At 45.8% G+C, this 19111-nt stretch overlaps 3 protein-coding genes across 6 annotated transcripts; 2 read left to right on the forward strand and 1 right to left on the reverse strand.

The window, feature by feature from the left end:
• The first annotated feature begins 34 nt into the window (after positions 1–34).
• Positions 35–11093, forward strand: il17rc (interleukin 17 receptor C). 4 transcript variants are annotated; one of them, XM_058065472.2, is made up of 14 exons: positions 35–581; positions 671–941; positions 5967–6183; positions 6285–6385; positions 6450–6567; positions 6649–6690; positions 7447–7565; positions 7646–7702; positions 7923–7986; positions 8733–8956; positions 9087–9140; positions 9221–9272; positions 9338–9433; positions 10140–11093. In XM_058065472.2, the coding sequence occupies exons 2-14, from the start codon at positions 840–842 to the stop codon at positions 10781–10783; spliced, it is 1890 nt and encodes a 629-aa protein (XP_057921455.2). In that variant the 5' UTR covers positions 35–581; positions 671–839; the 3' UTR covers positions 10784–11093. The 4 variants fall into 4 exon arrangements, with proteins under 4 accessions (XP_057921455.2, XP_057921456.2, XP_057921457.2 ...); XM_058065473.2 differs by lacking the exons at positions 35–581; positions 671–941 and adding an exon at positions 1872–1951; XM_058065474.2 differs by lacking the exons at positions 35–581; positions 671–941 and adding an exon at positions 4486–5897.
• On the forward strand, positions 1958–4423 carry LOC131123554 (E3 SUMO-protein ligase ZBED1). The gene is made up of 2 exons (XM_058065475.2): positions 1958–3780; positions 3854–4423. Exons 1-2 carry the CDS (start codon positions 2320–2322, stop codon positions 4283–4285), a joined length of 1893 nt encoding a protein of 630 aa, XP_057921458.2. The 5' UTR covers positions 1958–2319; the 3' UTR covers positions 4286–4423.
• A 160-nt stretch (positions 11094–11253) lies between the features above and the next one.
• Positions 11254–18763, reverse strand: LOC131123597 (aminoacylase-1A-like). Its single transcript, XM_058065478.2, has 15 exons — positions 17983–18763; positions 17362–17499; positions 15732–15796; positions 14296–14400; positions 14126–14220; positions 13882–13958; positions 13604–13693; positions 12704–12760; positions 12557–12630; positions 12428–12477; positions 12110–12254; positions 11970–12038; positions 11817–11896; positions 11686–11746; positions 11254–11601 (listed from the first exon to the last, which is right to left on the reverse strand). The coding sequence occupies exons 2-15, from the start codon at positions 17486–17488 to the stop codon at positions 11437–11439; spliced, it is 1260 nt and encodes a 419-aa protein (XP_057921461.2). The 5' UTR covers positions 17489–17499; positions 17983–18763; the 3' UTR covers positions 11254–11436.
• Between the last annotated feature and the right edge of the window lie 348 nt (positions 18764–19111).

A 19111-nucleotide genomic window follows, 5' to 3' on the forward strand; every position in this document is an offset into this window, starting at 1 on the left:
TGACAGAGTGAGAATCGAACTGGGATTGCCGTAACATAAAGAGGTCCAAATATTGATACTATGGATACCAGGATGGTATTCGTACTTGTGTAGTTTTATGTTCACAAATACTCTGTGTGTGTACCTGAGTTTATTAGTGGTAGCGGCAGGGCTACAGCCACCTCGCCGGTCATTTCGGTATCAACTTGTTCCCACCCTATCAACATGGATGAAACATTCCTGGCTACGCCACCGATCGGAGGTGTGGCAGCAGCATTCCGGTTGGCATTGAGCCCTCCGACCGGTTCAGATGAGTCATGTTCCGTGCGGGCTTGTCGTCTTCATCAGAGTAGCAAAGCAGGACCAAACTAACGAGTTTATCAAGTCGGAGTCTGGTCGTTGCTTCATTGGTTGCCAGGACATATTATGTTGTTGCGTTGGAGTGGAGTGTAAAGGCGGAGTCTCTCCAGGGTGGACTTTGGTCTAGACCTCAGGGTTAATAACTGGCTAAACAAATCCAGGACTTGTTGATTTTCGTGGGGCAGATCGATCCACCCCGGCACATGAATGAATCTTCTTTCTGGATGACTTCAACTCCAGCAGTGAGTCGCTAACAGCTTCTTTCCTTCATCTTCATAACCACTTTACGAGTCCACAGGCGCTTGATTTTTGTCTCTTTCCTCCCACCCAGGCTGAAACAAAAGTGAGCGAGTGTTGATGGTTTTGAGCTTACGTCAACGTTGAGTTACTTCATCCAAGCTCTAGCCATCTAGTCATGCTGGGAAACAATACAGCGCTTCTTCAAGGAGACCCAAACACCATATGACAGATGTTTAGGAAAAGCTTCACTCTTGGGAACTATGTTTCTTTTACCAAGCTCCTTTTGGCTTCTTCTACTGGCTTTTCAGAAGTCAGCCTGCACTTTGGACGGATATGCTTCCCCACAAGTCACCTGCTCCCAGGTAAGACTGTTATACTGTCCTGGACAGCATCTCATAAATGTGATTAGCATTACTTCAGAAAGTCAACATGGATACACAATACAATACACGCATTAATGCCTTTGTACGGGTGGGTGGAGGCGGGGCAGCGTGTCTTCTACACACAGAGTGCAGAAGAGTGTAACATAGTAGAAATTTTATTAGTAATTCCAATGTATTTCCATATATTTTTAATCAGCTTTGAATGTTGTACTTTTCTTCAAAGTAACGTTAAAATCTGGTCAGGTCTTGTAATATGTATTACTGTAATATGTATTACTCGCTATGTATAACTGTAAATATGTTCCAGTGCTATGGGGAGCAGAGTGGCAGTCGGAAAGGAAGTGATGTCACAGGTTCAGAGTTGAGTTTTAGCTGGTCTTGAGTTAAGGTCACAAGAGTAAACAATTTTTTTATTAGGGTTTATTGTGCCTGTAGTTGAAACCTGGAATAAAAGTCTGGTGCTTGTGTGTCTCAGCCAACATTACAGTGTCATGAGTGACACCTAGTGACCAGTCTACGATACTACATATCATTGCATATCAATGCATTTTCTGAATTCCTTATACACATATTTGACTTCATTTATGTATTCATTTTATGCTTGAAAATGCTTCATTTAGCAAATGCATATTTTCTATTCATAATGAGGGTTAAGGATGGACAACAACGTAATGGTGTGATTTAATAATTAATATAGTTTTGAAAAACCTTGATAGAGTGAAGCTGCAATATATTATTTTACTTTCAAATGCAAATATTGACAGGTATGAATATGTTTACTTCCTTATGCCCCCAGCCATTTAATCCCCCAAATACTGAGTACATACAGGATATTCGGGCATTTTAGATTACACGGAATGGAACGTGTGCGCTACAACTAGTTTCCCTAGGGAACATTAAAGTGTGACACACAACAGTTCCATTGTACTGTAGGAGAATTATCGGTATGAGTGATGGGATACCGGCGGTATGACGAAAAGACAATGCGGGTAGGCAAGACAAAAACGTTGGTCAACACTATCTTAACTTTATGTTTTAAAAATATCCTCTTCATAGCTTTAGCTTCAGTCTGGCGGGAAATGTTACCGTTGTCGCTGGTGTTCCTTATTTTCACATTTTTTTCGGAAAATGTCACTTACTTTGGAATTAAAGGGTTGCAAATAGTCAACACGGGACCATTGCTGTCGAAATAGCTATCAGGGATGTTCGTAATGTAACCGTATTACTTATCGGATTTTTCGGTACGGAACCTTGGCTTCAACACGGAGTCTTACCGAATTACGCGGTACACATTGAGCGAGGGACAGGAAGTGTAACGCCACTCATTGACTCGGTAAAAAAAACAAAAACAATACCCATGCAAGGAAAGCTGTGGCTTAGCAGTAACATGGCTGGGAATGCTTTTAAGGAACTCGAAAAGCCCCATCCGTCCTTAAAGTCTGCGGTGTGGGAACACTTCGCCTTCGCGGTGGAATACGTCAACGGACAGAGACAAGTGGACAAGAGCAAAGCAGTATGCCGCCATTGTTTTGCAGAAATCGGGTATGCCTTGGGAAGTACGACGAACTTGTTTAGTCACCTGAGACGGCACCACGGCTACGTGAACATCGGTCCCCGGAAAACTAGTAACCTGGTTTTAACGAAGACAAGTCAACAGCGTTTCTCATTAGAGCGAGTCAATGCCATAACTAATTCAATCGGTGTGTTTCTAGCTGCCGATTTACGGCCCTTTTCAGTCGTTGAGAACTCTGGATTTAAACATATGCTGGGTGTTATTGAACCCCGGTACCAAGTTCCTTCCCCCGCCCACTTCCGCCAGAAAATAATACCCTCCCTTTATGAAAAAACCAAATGTGCTGTAATGGACCACTTGTCCAGGGCATCTGCTGTGGCGCTTATAGCTGATGGATGGACTTGCAGGGCTGCTGTGAGCTACATTACGGTGACTGCACACTACATCACCCCTGAGTGGACTCTAGCCAGCCATGTTCTGCAAACCCGGGTCTTGTGTGAACAAACCAGCGCCCACATTGCAGAAGAACTCAAGCGGATGGTGTTGGTGTGGAACCTGGAGAGGTCGGGAGCAACAATGATTCCAGTAACGACAGACAACGCTGGAAACATGGCAGATGCGGTCGGCGAAGCAGGACTTGGACCTCAAATTGGATGTTTTGCTCACACAATTAATGTCGCTGCAGAGAAGGTAACCGGACTCAACCAAGTATCGAGAGTGCTCGGTAAAGTCAGGAGAATCGTGTCTTTTTTTCATCGTAGTACCACAGCCGCACACTTGCTGGAAAGCAAACAGGAAATGCTTAACACACCAAAACATGACCTCATTCATGACGTCACCACTCGCTGGAACTCCAGTTACGATATGCTGGAACGCTACCTGGAGCAGCACACGGCGGCGTACGCAGCGCTGACAGACAGGAGCCTCAAAAGGAAGAAAGATGTCACCTTATTGACGGACCAGGAGGTGAGAACAGCGGAGGAAGTCATCGAGGTGCTGAAACCTCTAAAAGCCATCACAACGCTCATGAGCACCGAATCGGCACCTTCAGCCTCCATGATCCTTCCCCTTAAAAGTACACTGCTGAACTCCATGGAACCCAACGTGGAAGATGCTCCGACTGTGAGTGAAATCAAGGCTGCCATCAGAGAGAACCTGGAGGACAGGTACACGGCTTGCCAAGACTACCTGCACAAATGCACAGCCCTGGACCCCAGGTTCAAGGGCCTCCCTCACGTGGACGAGGCCTGTCGTGATGGGACCTTCAGCGGCCTGATCACAGAGATTACTATCAAGAAAGAAGAGGTATTTTCATCTTTTTTGTGTGCATTCAATATTGGAAGTGTTCTATGCATGAAATACAGTTCTTCTTCTGCAGAACGCCGACGCCACGGGGACAACAGCCGTCAGTTCGACTCCAGTGAAAAGAGAACACAACCTTGAAGCTTCTCCCCCGCTCAAAAAATCAGCAATGACGGAAGTGTTCGGTGAGCTCTTCAAGGCTCAGGTGGGACAGGAACCGACTCTGCAGCTCCTGGTGAAAGAAGAGGTGACGGCTTACAGGATGGTCAGCTGCATATCGCTTGATTCTGACCCGCTCCTTTGGTGGAAGAGCAACGAGCCCGCTTTCCCTCACCTTGCTCAGTTGGCAAAGAAATACCTCGCCATACCGGCGGCGACGTCTGTCACCAGCCGGGGTGTGTTTGCTACGGCGGGGGACATTGGCACCGCCAACGGGTCGGCACTTTCTGAAGACTGTGTGGACAAGATGATTTTTCTAGCAAAAAACATGAAGGCGGAATCAAACTAAAGTGGACTACAATCTGGAAATCTGGAAATATCAACATCAGTGCGGAAATGCGAAGAACGTACATTTTACTGTTGGATCTTAAGTAGATTCTAAGACATTCAAAATACAAACAGAAGACATGGGAGTGAGTGAGCAATTTTTTTTAAAATAGGCTGACAGCTGGGGTAGGCTCCAGCACGCACGAACGCGACCCTCATGAGGACAAGCAGTAGAAAATGAATGAATAAATGAGAAGATCCAGAGTTGAAGACCATTGCTCTAAAAGACACCCTCAAAGTCCTGAATGTGCCATTCTTCTTCACTAGAAATGGCTTCGGGCTTCCAGGAGGCCAGTGGGAATGTTGCTCCGGGTGCTGAAGATGGCTTCACTGTCTGGAAAAGTGTAGAAAAAGCCAGTCATTACCACACCAACCAGGTCCTTCACTCATGAAGAATGCTCCCTGCAACATCTCCACATAGCCGGCTGCCGTTTGACACCCCTGCACGACCCAAAGCTCCATAATTCCATGGAAGGATGATGATTATGATGATGGTGATGGTGGAAAACATCTCAGCTGGGATCTCCTTGTCATGCCGGTCACGTTGGAAGCCATCAGAACCGTTCACCTTTCAACGTCCCATGTTTGGTGCTCTTAAAATCTTTTCTGTCCGATGGTTGTCTGATGGTTATGGGATGGCACTCAACATCAGTACCGACCTTCATTCCCGTGTCTTGACGGAACAGCCAATGGGATCCTTTCTTCATGTTTTAGTTCCATGAGCCTTACCGCGTCCAAACAGAGGCCTTGCTTATCAATCCCACCTTGTTCCAAGAGAGAAAGCTTTGTTGCCTTTGCCGTCAAGAGATGATGACAGTGTGACTACCTGACACTAAATCACATTCAATCCACATTTTTACCAACATTTTGCCTTTTAAGGCTGTCACTCCTATTTCTTCCTTTTGTATCTTCTTAGAACCTCCTTAAGATCCACCACTGCCACATGGACATTCTCCACATTGACCAACTGCTTAGCATTTGGATGAGCAGTGTATTAATCATTGGCACTATTACCTGCTTGCAGTTCTTTATGTCTCACGTCAAAGTCATTAAAACCGCTAAAAGACACAAGCTAAGTGGTTTATGGTTTGCAAACAACCAAACAATGTGACGCATGACCTCGATGACATCGCTGTGAATGCTGATTATGGTGTGTACGTCCACGTCTACTGGTGGCAACACAGGTGAACACTGACGTCATTCTGTCTCCACTGCAGTCAGAGGTCATGGTGTGGGGCTGCACGAGTGCTGCTCGTTATTGGAGAACTGCGGTTCATTGAGAGGAAACGTGGATTCCGACCGGTACTGTGGGCTACACAGCAGCTTTTTAATCTAAAAGTTGATCAAGTGCGTTGCAGAGGAGGGTGACTGTGATGGCTGTGGGGCATCTTAAGTATCACCCACACCCACCAGTGGTGTCATCATGGAGTGGAAGAGGATTCCGGATCAATTCCATGCCCAAGAGCATTAAATATTACACTCCTTGGACATGTTCACTGTGAGGTTCACTTCCTTGTGTTTCCATCGAGCTGGACTGTATCCTGCTGTATAAGATGTACACTGACTACTCTAAAGTATGTCCACTCTTGTGAGGAGAGTGCTTCTAACACCGTCGCTAATATTAGCAGCTTGTTCGCTTCCAGGGTCTGTCCAAGTGTTTGGTGATGGATGAGACGCCGCTACACATCCCGGAGAGCCACGATGACGTGGATGTGCTGAAGCTCGCGGCTAAAGTGGACGTGTGCTGCCGGGATGGTGCACGGTGCACGTTATGCCTGCTCATAGACGCTCACTTGCGGGTCCGTGAGGGAGAAGACATGGATGAAGATCTCAACCACCAGGAGGCCAAGCCTTCATCAGGTGGGACTTGTGTATTTTTTTAAATGAAGTCAATGTAATTTTCATTGTTGTATTAACTGAGTTAATACTCAGTTATGTTCCAATGTTGTTCTCTGTTGTAGCGTCTGTTGTGTTGTGTTACAAAACGCCAGCCACCTTCCCGGCGTGCAAGCGGGTGGACTTCACAGTCGAACGTGTGGCTCCTTTACAGAACGAGGCAAAGGTAAAGGACGCCTCCGCTCTTTGAATGAACCGTCTTGTCCGTTTACAACCCCGAGTGTGTGCAGGTGACCCTGGTGATCTGGAAACCGGCTGGGGTTTTCTTCAGCAGCCTCGTGCACGTCTACTCCTCAGAATCAACGCCTCCCATCAAAGTGGTGGTGGAGGCTCCTTCTCTAACGGAAGGTAAAAAAAACGGCCAAGCGCATGTCGTACTTTGTAGCTTTGTCGTATTTCATGGTCTGCTTTTCTCGTGTGTGTCCGCAGTCTGCTCCCAAAACCTGCAGCAACACGTTGAAGAGTGTCACGGTGAGCCATATCTGTCCAGACTTCATGTTCCACCAAGAAACACCAACTCATGACAAAACTTAAATACTCTGGTTTTACAATATTATATCAAATATATTATATTATAATATTATTCATTCATTCATTCATTTTCTACCGCTTTTCCTCACAAGGGTCGCGGGGGTGCTGGAGCCTATCCCGATATGAAAATAGCATTAAAAATACAATTCTTTTTAAAGATGTCATATTACAACTTTTACATGATTCCATATTATAATCATATGTAGTCATATCATTTAGAATTACTTTTTTTTTTTTTACTATTACAAGTTGTAATAACGTTAAATTTAACATTAATATTACAAGATAAAGTTACATTTTTTGTGATGGATAAAAGGAAAAAGAAAAGTTGTCATCTAAAAAACATAATGACTCGATGTTAGGAGACTAAATTCTTAATATTACAGGAAAAAAAATCATAGCTTGACTTGACAAAGGGCAAATATTCTGAGGCTTATGATTTAATATTACAAGAGCAAAGCAAGTTGACTATGATTTGCCATTTTTCATTGAAACGACAAGCAGAGACTTTCAGAAATGAGAAATGAGAAAGGAAAATATGGTAGGTGCTCGCTCTCTCTCTCGCTCTCAAAAAGTATAATTTACAATAATTTACATTTTTATTGAACTATACACTCATAGAGGTAGCCGAATATCCAAATAAACTATGAATAATCCCCAAAAACCGATGAGAAAACCTTCAACTTGTGTTTCCAGTTCCCGCCGTCAGCAGCGTCATGAACCCCGAAATGAATGAAGTGGAGCTGAAGTTGGTCGGCGGGAACGGGACGCCCCCTTTCATGTGCATCCAGTATGAGAGTGATGGAAGATGCCAGGTGGGTGTCGGAGAAGGCCGTCACCCTTCAAGCTGGGGGCGCCGTTACATCAACACTGACCATGATTTGTCTCATCTTAGATTTGGAAGAGGAAAACCATCCCGTTGCACTATGTCGCCCCCTGCTTGTGTCTCCAGGTACTTTCTTCATGCAGCTCGTGTACTTTTCTCTTGAGTGACCGTATATACAGTAGAACATATTTGCGGTAGGATTTGCACCAGTGCTGATGCTTGAAATGCCATAATGCCTTTTTTTTAACGATGGGTGATTTGCTTTTGTCGCCAATGGGACACTGTACGGTAGAATGATGAATGGTGTTTACGGTATGCGTGTAACACGACTGACATGTCTTGGCAGGTTTGGCATGAGGACCACGAGTGGAGGCCAAGGCGCTTTCAAAGCTGCCCCTTCAAAAACCAGCGTAAGACTACTCTACGCACCGCACACCTCCCACAAAACAAAACATACTCAAGTATGTAAGTATATATCTGCATATATACATGATCTGGTATCTCCGCGGGGGCCAGCATGATGTGGTATCTCCACGGGGACCAACATGATCTGGTTTCTCCAAGGGGGCCAGCATGATTTGGTATCTCCACGGGGGCCAGCATGATCTGGTATCGCCAAGGGGGTCAACATGATGTGGTATCTCCACTCGGACCAACATGATGTGGTATCTCCACTCGGGCCAACATGATGTGGTATCTCCGCGGGGACCAACATGCTTGGGTATCTCCGCGGGGGCCAACATGCTTGGGTATCTCCAAGGGGGCCAACATGCTTGGGTATCTCCAAGGGGGCCAACATGCTTGGGAATCTCCAAGGGGGCCAACATGATGTGGTATCTCCGCGGGGGCCAACATGATGTGGCATCTCCGCGGGGGCCAACATGATGTGGCATCTCCGCGGGGGCCAACATGATGTGGCATCTCCGCGGGGGCCAACATGATCTGGTATCTGCACGGGGGCCAACATGATCTGGTATCTGCACGGGGGCCAACATGATCTGGTATCTCCACGGGGGCCTACATGATGTGGTATCTCCACGGGGGCCAACATGATCTGGTATCTCCACGGGGACCAACATGATCTGGTATCTACGTGGGGACCAACATGATCTGGTATCTCCGCGGGGACTAACACGATATATGGTATCTCCACCAGGGTTCCTGCTGACTAACATGTGGCGCAACCTGTCAGCCTCTGTGGCCCCCGCCCACATGAAGGAGCAGGGCCAAATGCTGCTGTGGAACGTGTCTGCCCCCTGCAGGCTGCAGGGGGAAGTGTGGCCGTGTCGCCGGACGTGGAGGCACGGGTGCACGGAGATTGAAGGCTTTCGGCAGCTGCTGGACAACACAACATGGAGGCAAAGCCCCCAAGGACACTGGGTAAGGACAGGAGGGGAGAGCAGTACAACATGATGACGTGATGTGGGTGGATCGGGCCCCCCCCCCCCCCACCCCTACACACTCCAAACGTACTGCATAAATAGAATGAACATCCATGGCGTCTGTGCAGGTGAAAACGGGGGTGTTTACAGATGTTGACCTGCAGCTATCGCCATGCATGATGGTAAAAAAAACATACCTTAGTCATGCTGTTGTTTCCTGACTAAAGCCACCATTGGAGACTCGCTGTGTCTTTCTGTTCAGATGGCAGTGGGGAGTGAAGGCCTTCGCCTGGGCCCCTTCTGCTACGGCGGCTGTAAGTGTGCAGCGTTGGGAAGGCGTACGCCGCGTTATGAACTAACACGCCTTTTGTCACCCCAGCCGCTAGGTGGCGCTGGAGTTTGCTGGTCGTGGCTGCGTTGCTGCTGGCTTCCGTGGTGGTGGTGATGGTTTGTCTGCTGCGTGGCTTTGTCAAGGGTAGGTGTCATATCATACATACTGTATGTATGTGATACATATCCTACCATATATATATTGTATCATATATGTATATATCATGTTACCGTTTGTAATGAGTGGTCACTTTGTTGGACGGCCCTTGAAGGCAGCATGTAACTTTGTCCCAGATAGACGACTAATGTGGATAATTGTGTGGTCCAGGCTGGTACTGGTGGATGGTGGCTCATATTTTCATTCATTCATTTTCTACCGCTTTTCCTCACGAGGGTCGCGGGAGGTGCTGGAGCCTATCCCACCTGTCTTCGGGCGAGAGGCAGGCAGGGTACACCCTGGACTGGTGGCCAGCCAATCACAGAGCACATATAGGCAAACAACCATTCACACTCACATTCATACCTATGGACAATTTGGAGTCGCCAATTAACCTAGCATGTTTTTGGAATGTGGGAGGAAACCGGAGTACCCGGAGAAAACCCACGCATGCACGGGGAGAACATGCAAACTCCACACAGAGATGGCCGAGGGTGGAATTGAACCCTGGTCTCCTAGCTGTGAGGTCTGCGCGCTAACTGCGCGCGAACCACTCGCCCACCGTGCCGCCTATTTTGACACAATACATCATAAATAAGACCAGTGACATGGCTAAAATGTACCCATGTTTTGCTGATGTGTTAGCTAGCATAACTTAGCTAGCATAACTTATTGATCTTTTTTTTCCTCATAGAATGGGCGAGCACATCTCTCCATGGAGGTTTTGCAGTCTTGCCCTCAAATTTTCAAGTTGAAGTAAGCCCTCACGTAGTCCTCCTGAGTCCTCCAGATGTTCCCGAGAGTGTTTCCGAGGCAGTGTGCGGTCTGGGTACTATGCTCATGGAGCAGAAGTTTAGCGTGTGCGTGGACCAGTGGAGCAGGAAGGAGCAGTGCAGCCTGGGACCCGTGCCGTGGCTTCACTCCCAGCTGCTACGCTGCAAGAACCCGGGAGGCCAAGTGGTGCTCATTTTGACTCCGAGAGCCGTGGAACTCGCACACGAGTGGAGTCGGCAGCGCCGGGAGACTCCGACTGCGAAGTCAGAAGACGCGCCTCGGATGCAGTCCCCGTACTCGGACGTGTTCACCGCTTCGCTGTGCCTCATCCGGGGGGACAAACGGCAGGGGCGGGTCGGGCAGCGTTTTCTACTGGTCACCTTTGACCCCACCGTGGCGCAACTCCGTGATAGCTTCCCAGATGTCTTTCAGGGGCTTGATCTGCTCCAGCTTCCCTCTCAGATGAAACCTCTTCTGTGTCAGCTTGCTGGGGGAGGGAGAAGATGGAAGGAAAGGCTAAGGATTAAGAAATATTCTGGAATTACATCATGCAAAGAAACATGATGAAAATGATCATCATCCAGAATGGGACTGAAATGTACAGTATAGTGTATAGATGTATAGTGTATAGATATATGCATTGCTGTCTCAGTACTACAAAGCCATTGGGAAACATTGATAAATTATTGTATTGTAATACAAAGTATTGTACTTTGTATCATTGTATTGATGGAAATGCCTTTTTTAAATGGGGGGGGAGGTTAGCACTAAAAGACACGGAGAAAAACTGCAATATTGATATTATTAACACTGTAAATATATCAAACTGTATTGGTATTATAATAAATACTTGTGCATCTAAATGAATATTTGTGAAAGCTGATTGTAGTACAATTCATGTATTGTATAGCTATACTACACAAAGTATTTAGTAAATATTTAGATTGTGCCTTGATTTTTCTTACCGTAGGTTGACTTTGTGTCGTACACGCGCGTCAACATGGCCGCCGCTGATCAAACATGACCAAAAACCGTGTGAGACAAATATCTTTATTCAACTGCAGGTGAGAAGCTGATTTCAAGAAGTGTGTTTCTACGAGCCGTCCTTGAAGACCACGCACGCAGCCAAGGTGATAGAGCTTGGAGCTATTTGTGCATACGACCTGAGAATGCTGAAAAAGGCTTGTTGATGTTGCTACTTCACGCTCGGTGAGTTCCTAGGCCTCATCCGGAGACGCGGCGACGTTGGCCAGAGCCGGGATGAGCTTGGCGTACACGTCGATGCCTTTCAGGAAGACACGCTCGTTCAGGTACTCGTTGTGGTCGTGCAGCAGGATGGGCGTCTGGTTCATCGGGGAGAAACCGATGGCCGGGATGCCCACCTAGAAAAAGAGGCGGGGCGGACAAATCCATCAAGTCAAAAAAAGGTCAAGAGAGTCAAAGACCCAAAGTGATTAAAAACTCACGGCTCGGATGAAACGGCTGTCTGTGGCGGCTGGAAAGATCTCCTTTTCCAACGTCATGTCCCTGCAGCACACATGGAGTCATAGGAGAGACAAAGGCTTGTGATTGGCTTGTGTTGTCGTGGGAAACTCACATTTCCCTGCAAGCTTGACTGAAGGCGCTCCACCAGGGGTCGCTCTCCTTTGTGGAGGTCATGTTCTGGTCCATGTGTTTCTGCACAAAAACAACTTTCAAGTCAACTTGCGGCGGAGGCGACGACGCACCCGAGTGGAAGCCGAGGGCTGACCTGAGCGAACTTGTACGTGACATCCTCGCCCGCCTCCTTACACCATTGCTGGATCAGCTTCTCAAACTCCTGATGGGATAGGGACAACGTCTGGATTAGTTCACACACACACACACACACACGCACACACATACACACACCTGTAGATTTACGGTAGGAGGGATCCTCAAGTCAAAGCTGACGTCCATTTCAGCCGGGATGACATTGTAGGCCACGCCCCCTTTGACCATGGTCATGTTGATAGTGGTGACATCCCCCAGAGTCAAACACTGGCTGGTATTTAGCCTGGAATTGTCAATCAAAACTACATGAGGGGGGTTGCCTACAGCCACGGCGGTTTAAGGCAATGTTTTTGGAGACCTGATGGTCGTTCATTTAGGATGTCATGCTGTCAGTGTATTGTATGTGGTGGTGGTGGGGGGTGGGGGGGCAGGGGAAGCAATGTTTTGGGGCCCAACCTGTGTTTCTCCTTCTCTCTGAAATTCAGGAAAGAGTTGATGACGTGGCGCTGGAAGGGAGACAAAGACGGCCTTTATGCCGGAACGTTCCCGTAAACGCCGACACGCAAAAACGCAACAGAAACTCACCAACTTCTCGGCGGCCGTGTTCTCCACAAACCTGGAGCCGTGGCCGGGACTTCCTGGGCAGTGGATGGTAATCCCTGGCGAGAGGACAGCGATTCCACATCAGCGGCCTTTTTTTTTTTTTCTCTCATGAGCACCGCTGATACTCACACCAGGGATTTCTTTCTCCATAAAAGACAGTGAAGGCATCGCTGGGGTTGGCCAGACCTACACAGCAAATAAAGCATACGTTCGTTTATGGCCATTCGTTCCAGAAGTGAGTAGAACCTTTTCTTCTAATTACAGTTTGTAACATGACCTCACAGCTAGGAGACCAAGGTTCAATTCCACCCTCGGCCATCTCTGTGTGGAGTTTGCATGTTCTCCCCGTGCATGCGTGGGTTTTCTCCGGGTACTCCGGTTTCCTCCCACATTCCAAAAACATGCTAGGTTAATTGGCGACTCCAAATTGTCCATAGGTATGAATGTGAGTGTGAATGGTTGTTTGTCTATATGTGCCCTGTGATTGGCTGGCCACCAGTCCAGGGTGTACCCCGCCTCTGGCCCGAAGACAGCTGGGATAGGCTCCAGCATTCCCCGCGACCCTCGTGAAGAAAAAAGCAGTAGAATATGAATGAATGAATATGATTAGAGCCCTCTAGACTTGAAATAACAGCCCTATAGTCACCTTTACACTCCAATATGGTGGACATACAGTATTAAGAGACGTACACATTACTGGATATTCTTCCCGGTGGCTCAATTCCATTTCACTTCCATGTTTTAACTATATGACCTTAAAATTCTACTTCCTGTGTTTACTCGATGACACCCCCAGCTGCAGGAGAAGCTGCTCTCTGCATTTACTCAACGTTTTCCCAAATCCATATTTGGGAAACCCCGGAATAACTGACATCATCAGCAGGGGATGAAATACTTATCACCGCCATTGCGTGTCCATTTAAGATTGGATTTAAATGAGGCGGCAATAAAAAAAAAAAGGTAACAGACCAGGTTATTTATTGACGAGTTGAAGCCTGCGTTGTCGACCCCCACGGGTTAGTCATTTACCTTCATCCAAGGCGAAGCCAATGTTTAATTTCCGGAACTCTGGATGCTCCACAAACGTCTCCATGCCGTGATGACCTCCAACCTCTTCATCTGTCAAAAGACAGGAGGAGCAATTGGAGAGACGCAGCTTCAATCATCATTTGGCGTGCAAAGCGGAGAGCTGTCTTTGACCACATGATCGTTTATTAACCAATGATGTCCAGCGGTCGGTATTCATGAATAACGTCGCACTTTATTGTACACAATAGTAACACACGTGACTTTCACACCAAACTTACCAGGAACAAACACCAAGTGCACCGTGCGCAGCATTTGCCGCCCCTCGGCCTTCAGTCGTCTCACCGCCTGGATGTACCTGGAGAAAGATGGCGAGTCATGTGACTGCAGGAAGTCAATATTCCATCACAATACTGTCAGCTAGACTATTGTCTGTAACTGTTGTGTTCCAGCTCAAGAGGCGACATGTTCTAACCACACGAGGTTCCTGCGGTGAGGAGAGTCATGAAGGCACTTTATACCCACTGTATTGTCACACATTTCATGTCCTGTGATCCGCGACCATAAATGTTGCCGTCCGCGTCTTTGAAAGCAGTGAAGGCATCGTATTTCCAGTGTTCCTGGAGAGAGAGTGGGATCGATTGTTCACATCCGGCTTGTTGGGGGAAAAACAGGACATGTAGTATGGTGTGTACCTGGAAAACGGGAACCACGTCGGTGTGGGAGTTGAGTAAAACGGATTTCAAGTTGGGGTTGGTGCCGTGCCAGGTCATGATGGACACGACACGGCCCGGACAGACCTGACAAAAACAGGAGCAACAGCATGATTTCAATATTTCATGAGACATTCACAGGACAAGCAAAGGGGGAGGGAGCCACCTGGCGTGGCCCAGCAAGGTGCACTGTATTCGGGCACGCGCGCTGAGCAGCCGCTGTGATGCCATGGAGGTCTCTGACAAACGTTTCAAACGTGGTGGCGTCGGCATTTCAGGTGGCTAAGAAGCCGTTTTGTGTGCTCTATGAGTTTTGCATTAGCATGCAAAATGTCTCCCGAGGAAATTTTAATGTTTTGAGAGGTTACAACAGGCCATTAACGTCACAGGCAGGAGAAAAAGGAGCACTTGATTTGCTCACTTGTACAGTATGGGTAATCGGGCATCATAGAAGCGTTTTTTTTTTTTAAAGATGGGTTATGGGAGGTATTTTTAAAATTAGCGCCCTCAAACTCTGGCATTTTATGCCATTTTTGGATGCTTCTGGGGCCCCTGTTGAGTGGGTGTGAGGTTTCCTGTTTTTTTTTTTTTTACCAGAAAAGTTCATTAGAAGCAAGTTGAAAAAAACGATAAAAAACAACAATTTCCTATTTTTTTGACCAGAAAAGTGCATGAAAAGCAAGTTGAAAAAAAATGAAAAAAACGACATACCCCCACATAACCCCTTACGTTTTTTGTCAAAAATTAGCGCCCTCAAACTCTGGCATTTAATGCCATTTTTGGATGCTTCTAGGAGCCCCTGTTGAGTGGGTGTGAGGTTCCCCCTGTTTTTTGACCAGAAAAGTGAATGAGAAGCAAGTTGAAAAAAAAGGAAAAAAAACGACATACTAACCCCTTACGTTTTTTGTCAAAAATTAGCACCCTCAAACTCTGGCATTTAATGCCATTTTTGGATGCTTCTGGGGCCCCTGTTGAGTGTGTGTGAGGTTTCCAGTGTTTTTTTTTCCCCTAGCAGGTACTGTAATATTTACTGCTGGTTTTAAGGATCTGCCACAAAAACCCTGCTAGAAGATCCTCCAAATGACACGAGCACGGTGCTATTTTTTAGAACCTACTGCTAAAACGCTGGTCAAAGATCTTCTATATGACAGACCAGTACTGGTATTTGAAAGGACCCATTGTATAAACACTAATCCAAGATCCTTTATATGACAAGAATGTTGTTATTTTTAACTTGTGGGCGAGTCTTGATGCCATTTATGGGCCAGTTATGGGCCCACAGGCTGCCAGATACCTTGCCCTGCTCCACAGCCACGACAAAAGAAACGCAGGCTGGAATGTGCCGTATTGTGATCCGTCCGATGGTCAAGCTTTCATGCTGGTAATTGGACGATTGGTGTCGCATGAGAGAAACACACCTCAATCTTCTTCATGGGCAGGGCCAGCTCCTCTGCAGTTCTCTCCAGGAATCTCAGAGCAGCGTCTGAAAACGAGTGGTCACATGATGGTCTCTGGCGTTTTATACATCGGAAATGTCAAAAGCTGACATAGCAGCAGTGTTGTTCAGTGTTGACATATGAAATATGGCTAGTGCACCATTTCAATTGGTACATTGGTACACCACACTGACGGTACACGTGGATATATTTTATTTATGATATATATGATATATCATATTTATCTTCTCCATCCAGGAGGCTGATACCAGTGTGGCATGGCTTTATCGTTCCCTACCCCTAACAGTGCCAGCATAAATGAGGAAAACCGTGCATGTTAGTCCAAGTTTAAAACAATAAATCAAGCTTCACACCCCCTGAGAGTGGACGTTCGCTTACCCATTTTTAAAGGCCACAAACGGGGTCAACAAAGCTGTCATTTTGCCCTCCACTGCATGGTTTATAGGTAACTAAAAAGAACTCAAAGTCCACTTGCCAACAAAGGAATGCAAGCCATAAATCCCAATCATAAAATAATCAAGGACGACACAATTCAGTCCAAATAAGAAATAGGTAGAAATAGATTATAAAAACAAAACAACATATGCAACCACACAGAAGGCTTATTTGGAACTGCTATATTTTGGTCCTACCTTTTTTTTTTTTTTTTTTTTTAATTTTGGTCCGCACCAAAGTACCAAAATCACAAGTGTATTCAGGGTCATATTATATCTGGTCCAATAATGTAACTGACTGACACTAAGACAGTATTCCTGTAAGTATTCCTGTAAGACTAGGGGGCTTTTTTCAGCCAGCAGCTCATTCACTACTGACACGAAAATGCATATATTATTAAACATGACACTATTAACTTGCTTTGTCAAATAAAGTGCAAAGATAAGATGTCAATATGTTCTTCAAATAGCTTAACATATGTTACGCACAAAAGCTGTCAGAATTCATCCTGAAATCTAACCTAACTTTACCGGTGAACTTCATTTTGCCGTTCAGTTCTTTGTTAGAGACCAGCAAAATGTGCAAAAAGTAGACAAGAAAACTAGAGAGGCGGCTCAAAAGGCTCAAACTAGTAGTAACAGGTACATTGATGATAACATAGCAACATGGAACAGTGTGTGTTCAAGCTAGTTGCTAGCCTGCTAGTAGCCAGGTGTCACTACGCCAGTAATGCAGTTCTTGGGCGTAAAATGTTCATAAGAATAATAACAAAAATGTGTAATATGCAGATCACATGATGGAAATGGAGCCATGTTGGCTTTTGTATCTTTAGAAGACACAAAATAGAGAATGTGTGTTCATGTCTCACATAAGGATTGTGGATGATGGACAAAGAAGTTCACCTGTAAAGGTTATAGTGCATGTTAGCTTCATCCTGCAAAAAGGTGAATGTTTGGACACCCCTGCTGGAAACTACAATGATAAAATGTAACATTGTTCATTTAATAGTAAATGTCAAAACTGAACATGTTGACTTTGTGACACGGTTGTCTACAGCTAGTGTTTGCCCAAATAAAATGAGTATGATAATAATAATAATAATGTCTTAATAGTTTACTTGAATATTTCCCCACATGAACCTGTGTGTTTTGCCCACCATAGTCTGGCTGCGGGTGAACCGTCCTGATGCGGAGGTACTCTCGAAACAGGCTGACAGAGGGGTCCTCTCCTTCGGGTGACATTCGCGCACCTCCAACGCCCGAGCCCTCTTTGTCAGGTAGCATGTTGAGGTCACCTGATGACACACACACACACACAATGTTCAAACCAAGGATGCTAAATGAATAGGACTGTCAACTGTCAACACTGAAATGAATGGAACAGAGTGTAGCAAGCTATGGAGCTTAAACTCATCAACCAGAGAAACAAATATTGTGTGGTTTTCCACAACCAGTGTTATAAATCAACAACATTTTAGTACACATGTCTTTAGGAAACATGACAACTCTGGTGTTTTGGACTTACTGGTCTTACTGGCAAAACTAATGGCTGGTCAGTGTCAGCAGAGTACATGTTTGCTGCTCACCATCATGGCGGCTAAACCCGAACAGGGCATACTACGGAAGTGCAAAGATTATATCATTAGGTAGAAACTACCAGATACAGTACTAAGCTAAAGCTACTAAACAAGCTAGCTGTCAACGACTGAATAAAGCGGCTCGAGTTTTACGATTCGGCGCTCTTCCTTGCTTGTTTCCAAGCAAACACAAATACTCACCGCGTAGTCTTGGCTGTCGTCTGTCTCCGACGACGAGCTGAGCTCAAAGGTGGTCTTCGCTCGGGTTCAACACAGGTAAAGACAGCCTCACGTTTACTTTGCGTCACGTGTTGCCCCTCGCAGCGCCATTATAACACCCAGCAGGTTTCAGATTACGCGTTAGTTCTTTCAACACATTTACCGTAATAGCTCAAATACTTGTACTTTCAATACGGTAAATAATGATGAATCCGACTGTACTCTTGCTGGGGTTTCAGGTTTGCATCACGTGACCGAGAGGTGGTCCTGGTGTTGAGTGCGAGCTACCACCACATACACACACACATTTTGGAGATGAAAGTGAACGGTGCATGTCGCTGAAATGACTTCCTTCAATTGTATGAATGTACATGGTGTGATGCATGAATACATAAAAGTTTAAATCAAGACGATGGAAAAGCAGCGAAAGCTTATATCAGCGTCAGACTTCATGAAAATAATATTAATTCGCCTTCTTACACCCAACCAGTGTGCATGAATGCATTCCTGTATATGTCAAAACTAAGTAGCTAGCTAGCTTGCTAGCTAGCAAACAAGCAAGTCCCACTTCCAAACCCTCCATGGAGCGTCGCTGGACATTCTTCCAGGTTTTCCAAAGGTTGATTTTAGAATAAATCGAGCTTCTTGTTGCTCAATGTAAACTGGAGCGTGTTTACACTGCTCCATTCCACCAGAGTCACAGCCCGGTTAGCAAACGCCGAAAGGGTGGCTTCTAGGTGTTTCCGTTTTTCCCAGTTATGATGAATTATTTTACTAACAGCTGACTTTGTGAGGCGGGGTTAATAACCGGATGTGACGTTGAAAACGGACACAAAAAGCAGCACTTATGTTCCGCTCCTTTTAAAATAAAATCGTACGAGTGACGGCGAATGAACACTTTAAAAACATCTCACATGACAATACATATTTTAACTATACATTACTTAATGTATGTATGCATACATACATTAGAGTACATGTGAAATATTAACCCAATAATATACATTATTTTGAAATGGACTCCAAGGGAGGAAGTACAATCATTAAACTTCAATTGGATTGATATTTTCTCTTTAAAAAAACAAATAGACAAGAAAATACCAGAATTTTA

The sequence above is a fragment of the Doryrhamphus excisus genome, linkage group LG11 (genome assembly GCF_037039965.1).
Source record: "Doryrhamphus excisus strain RoL-2023G ecotype Guam linkage group LG11, RoL_Dexc_Guam_v1.1, whole genome shotgun sequence".
Taxonomy (NCBI): Eukaryota; Metazoa; Chordata; class Actinopteri; order Syngnathiformes; family Syngnathidae; genus Doryrhamphus; species Doryrhamphus excisus.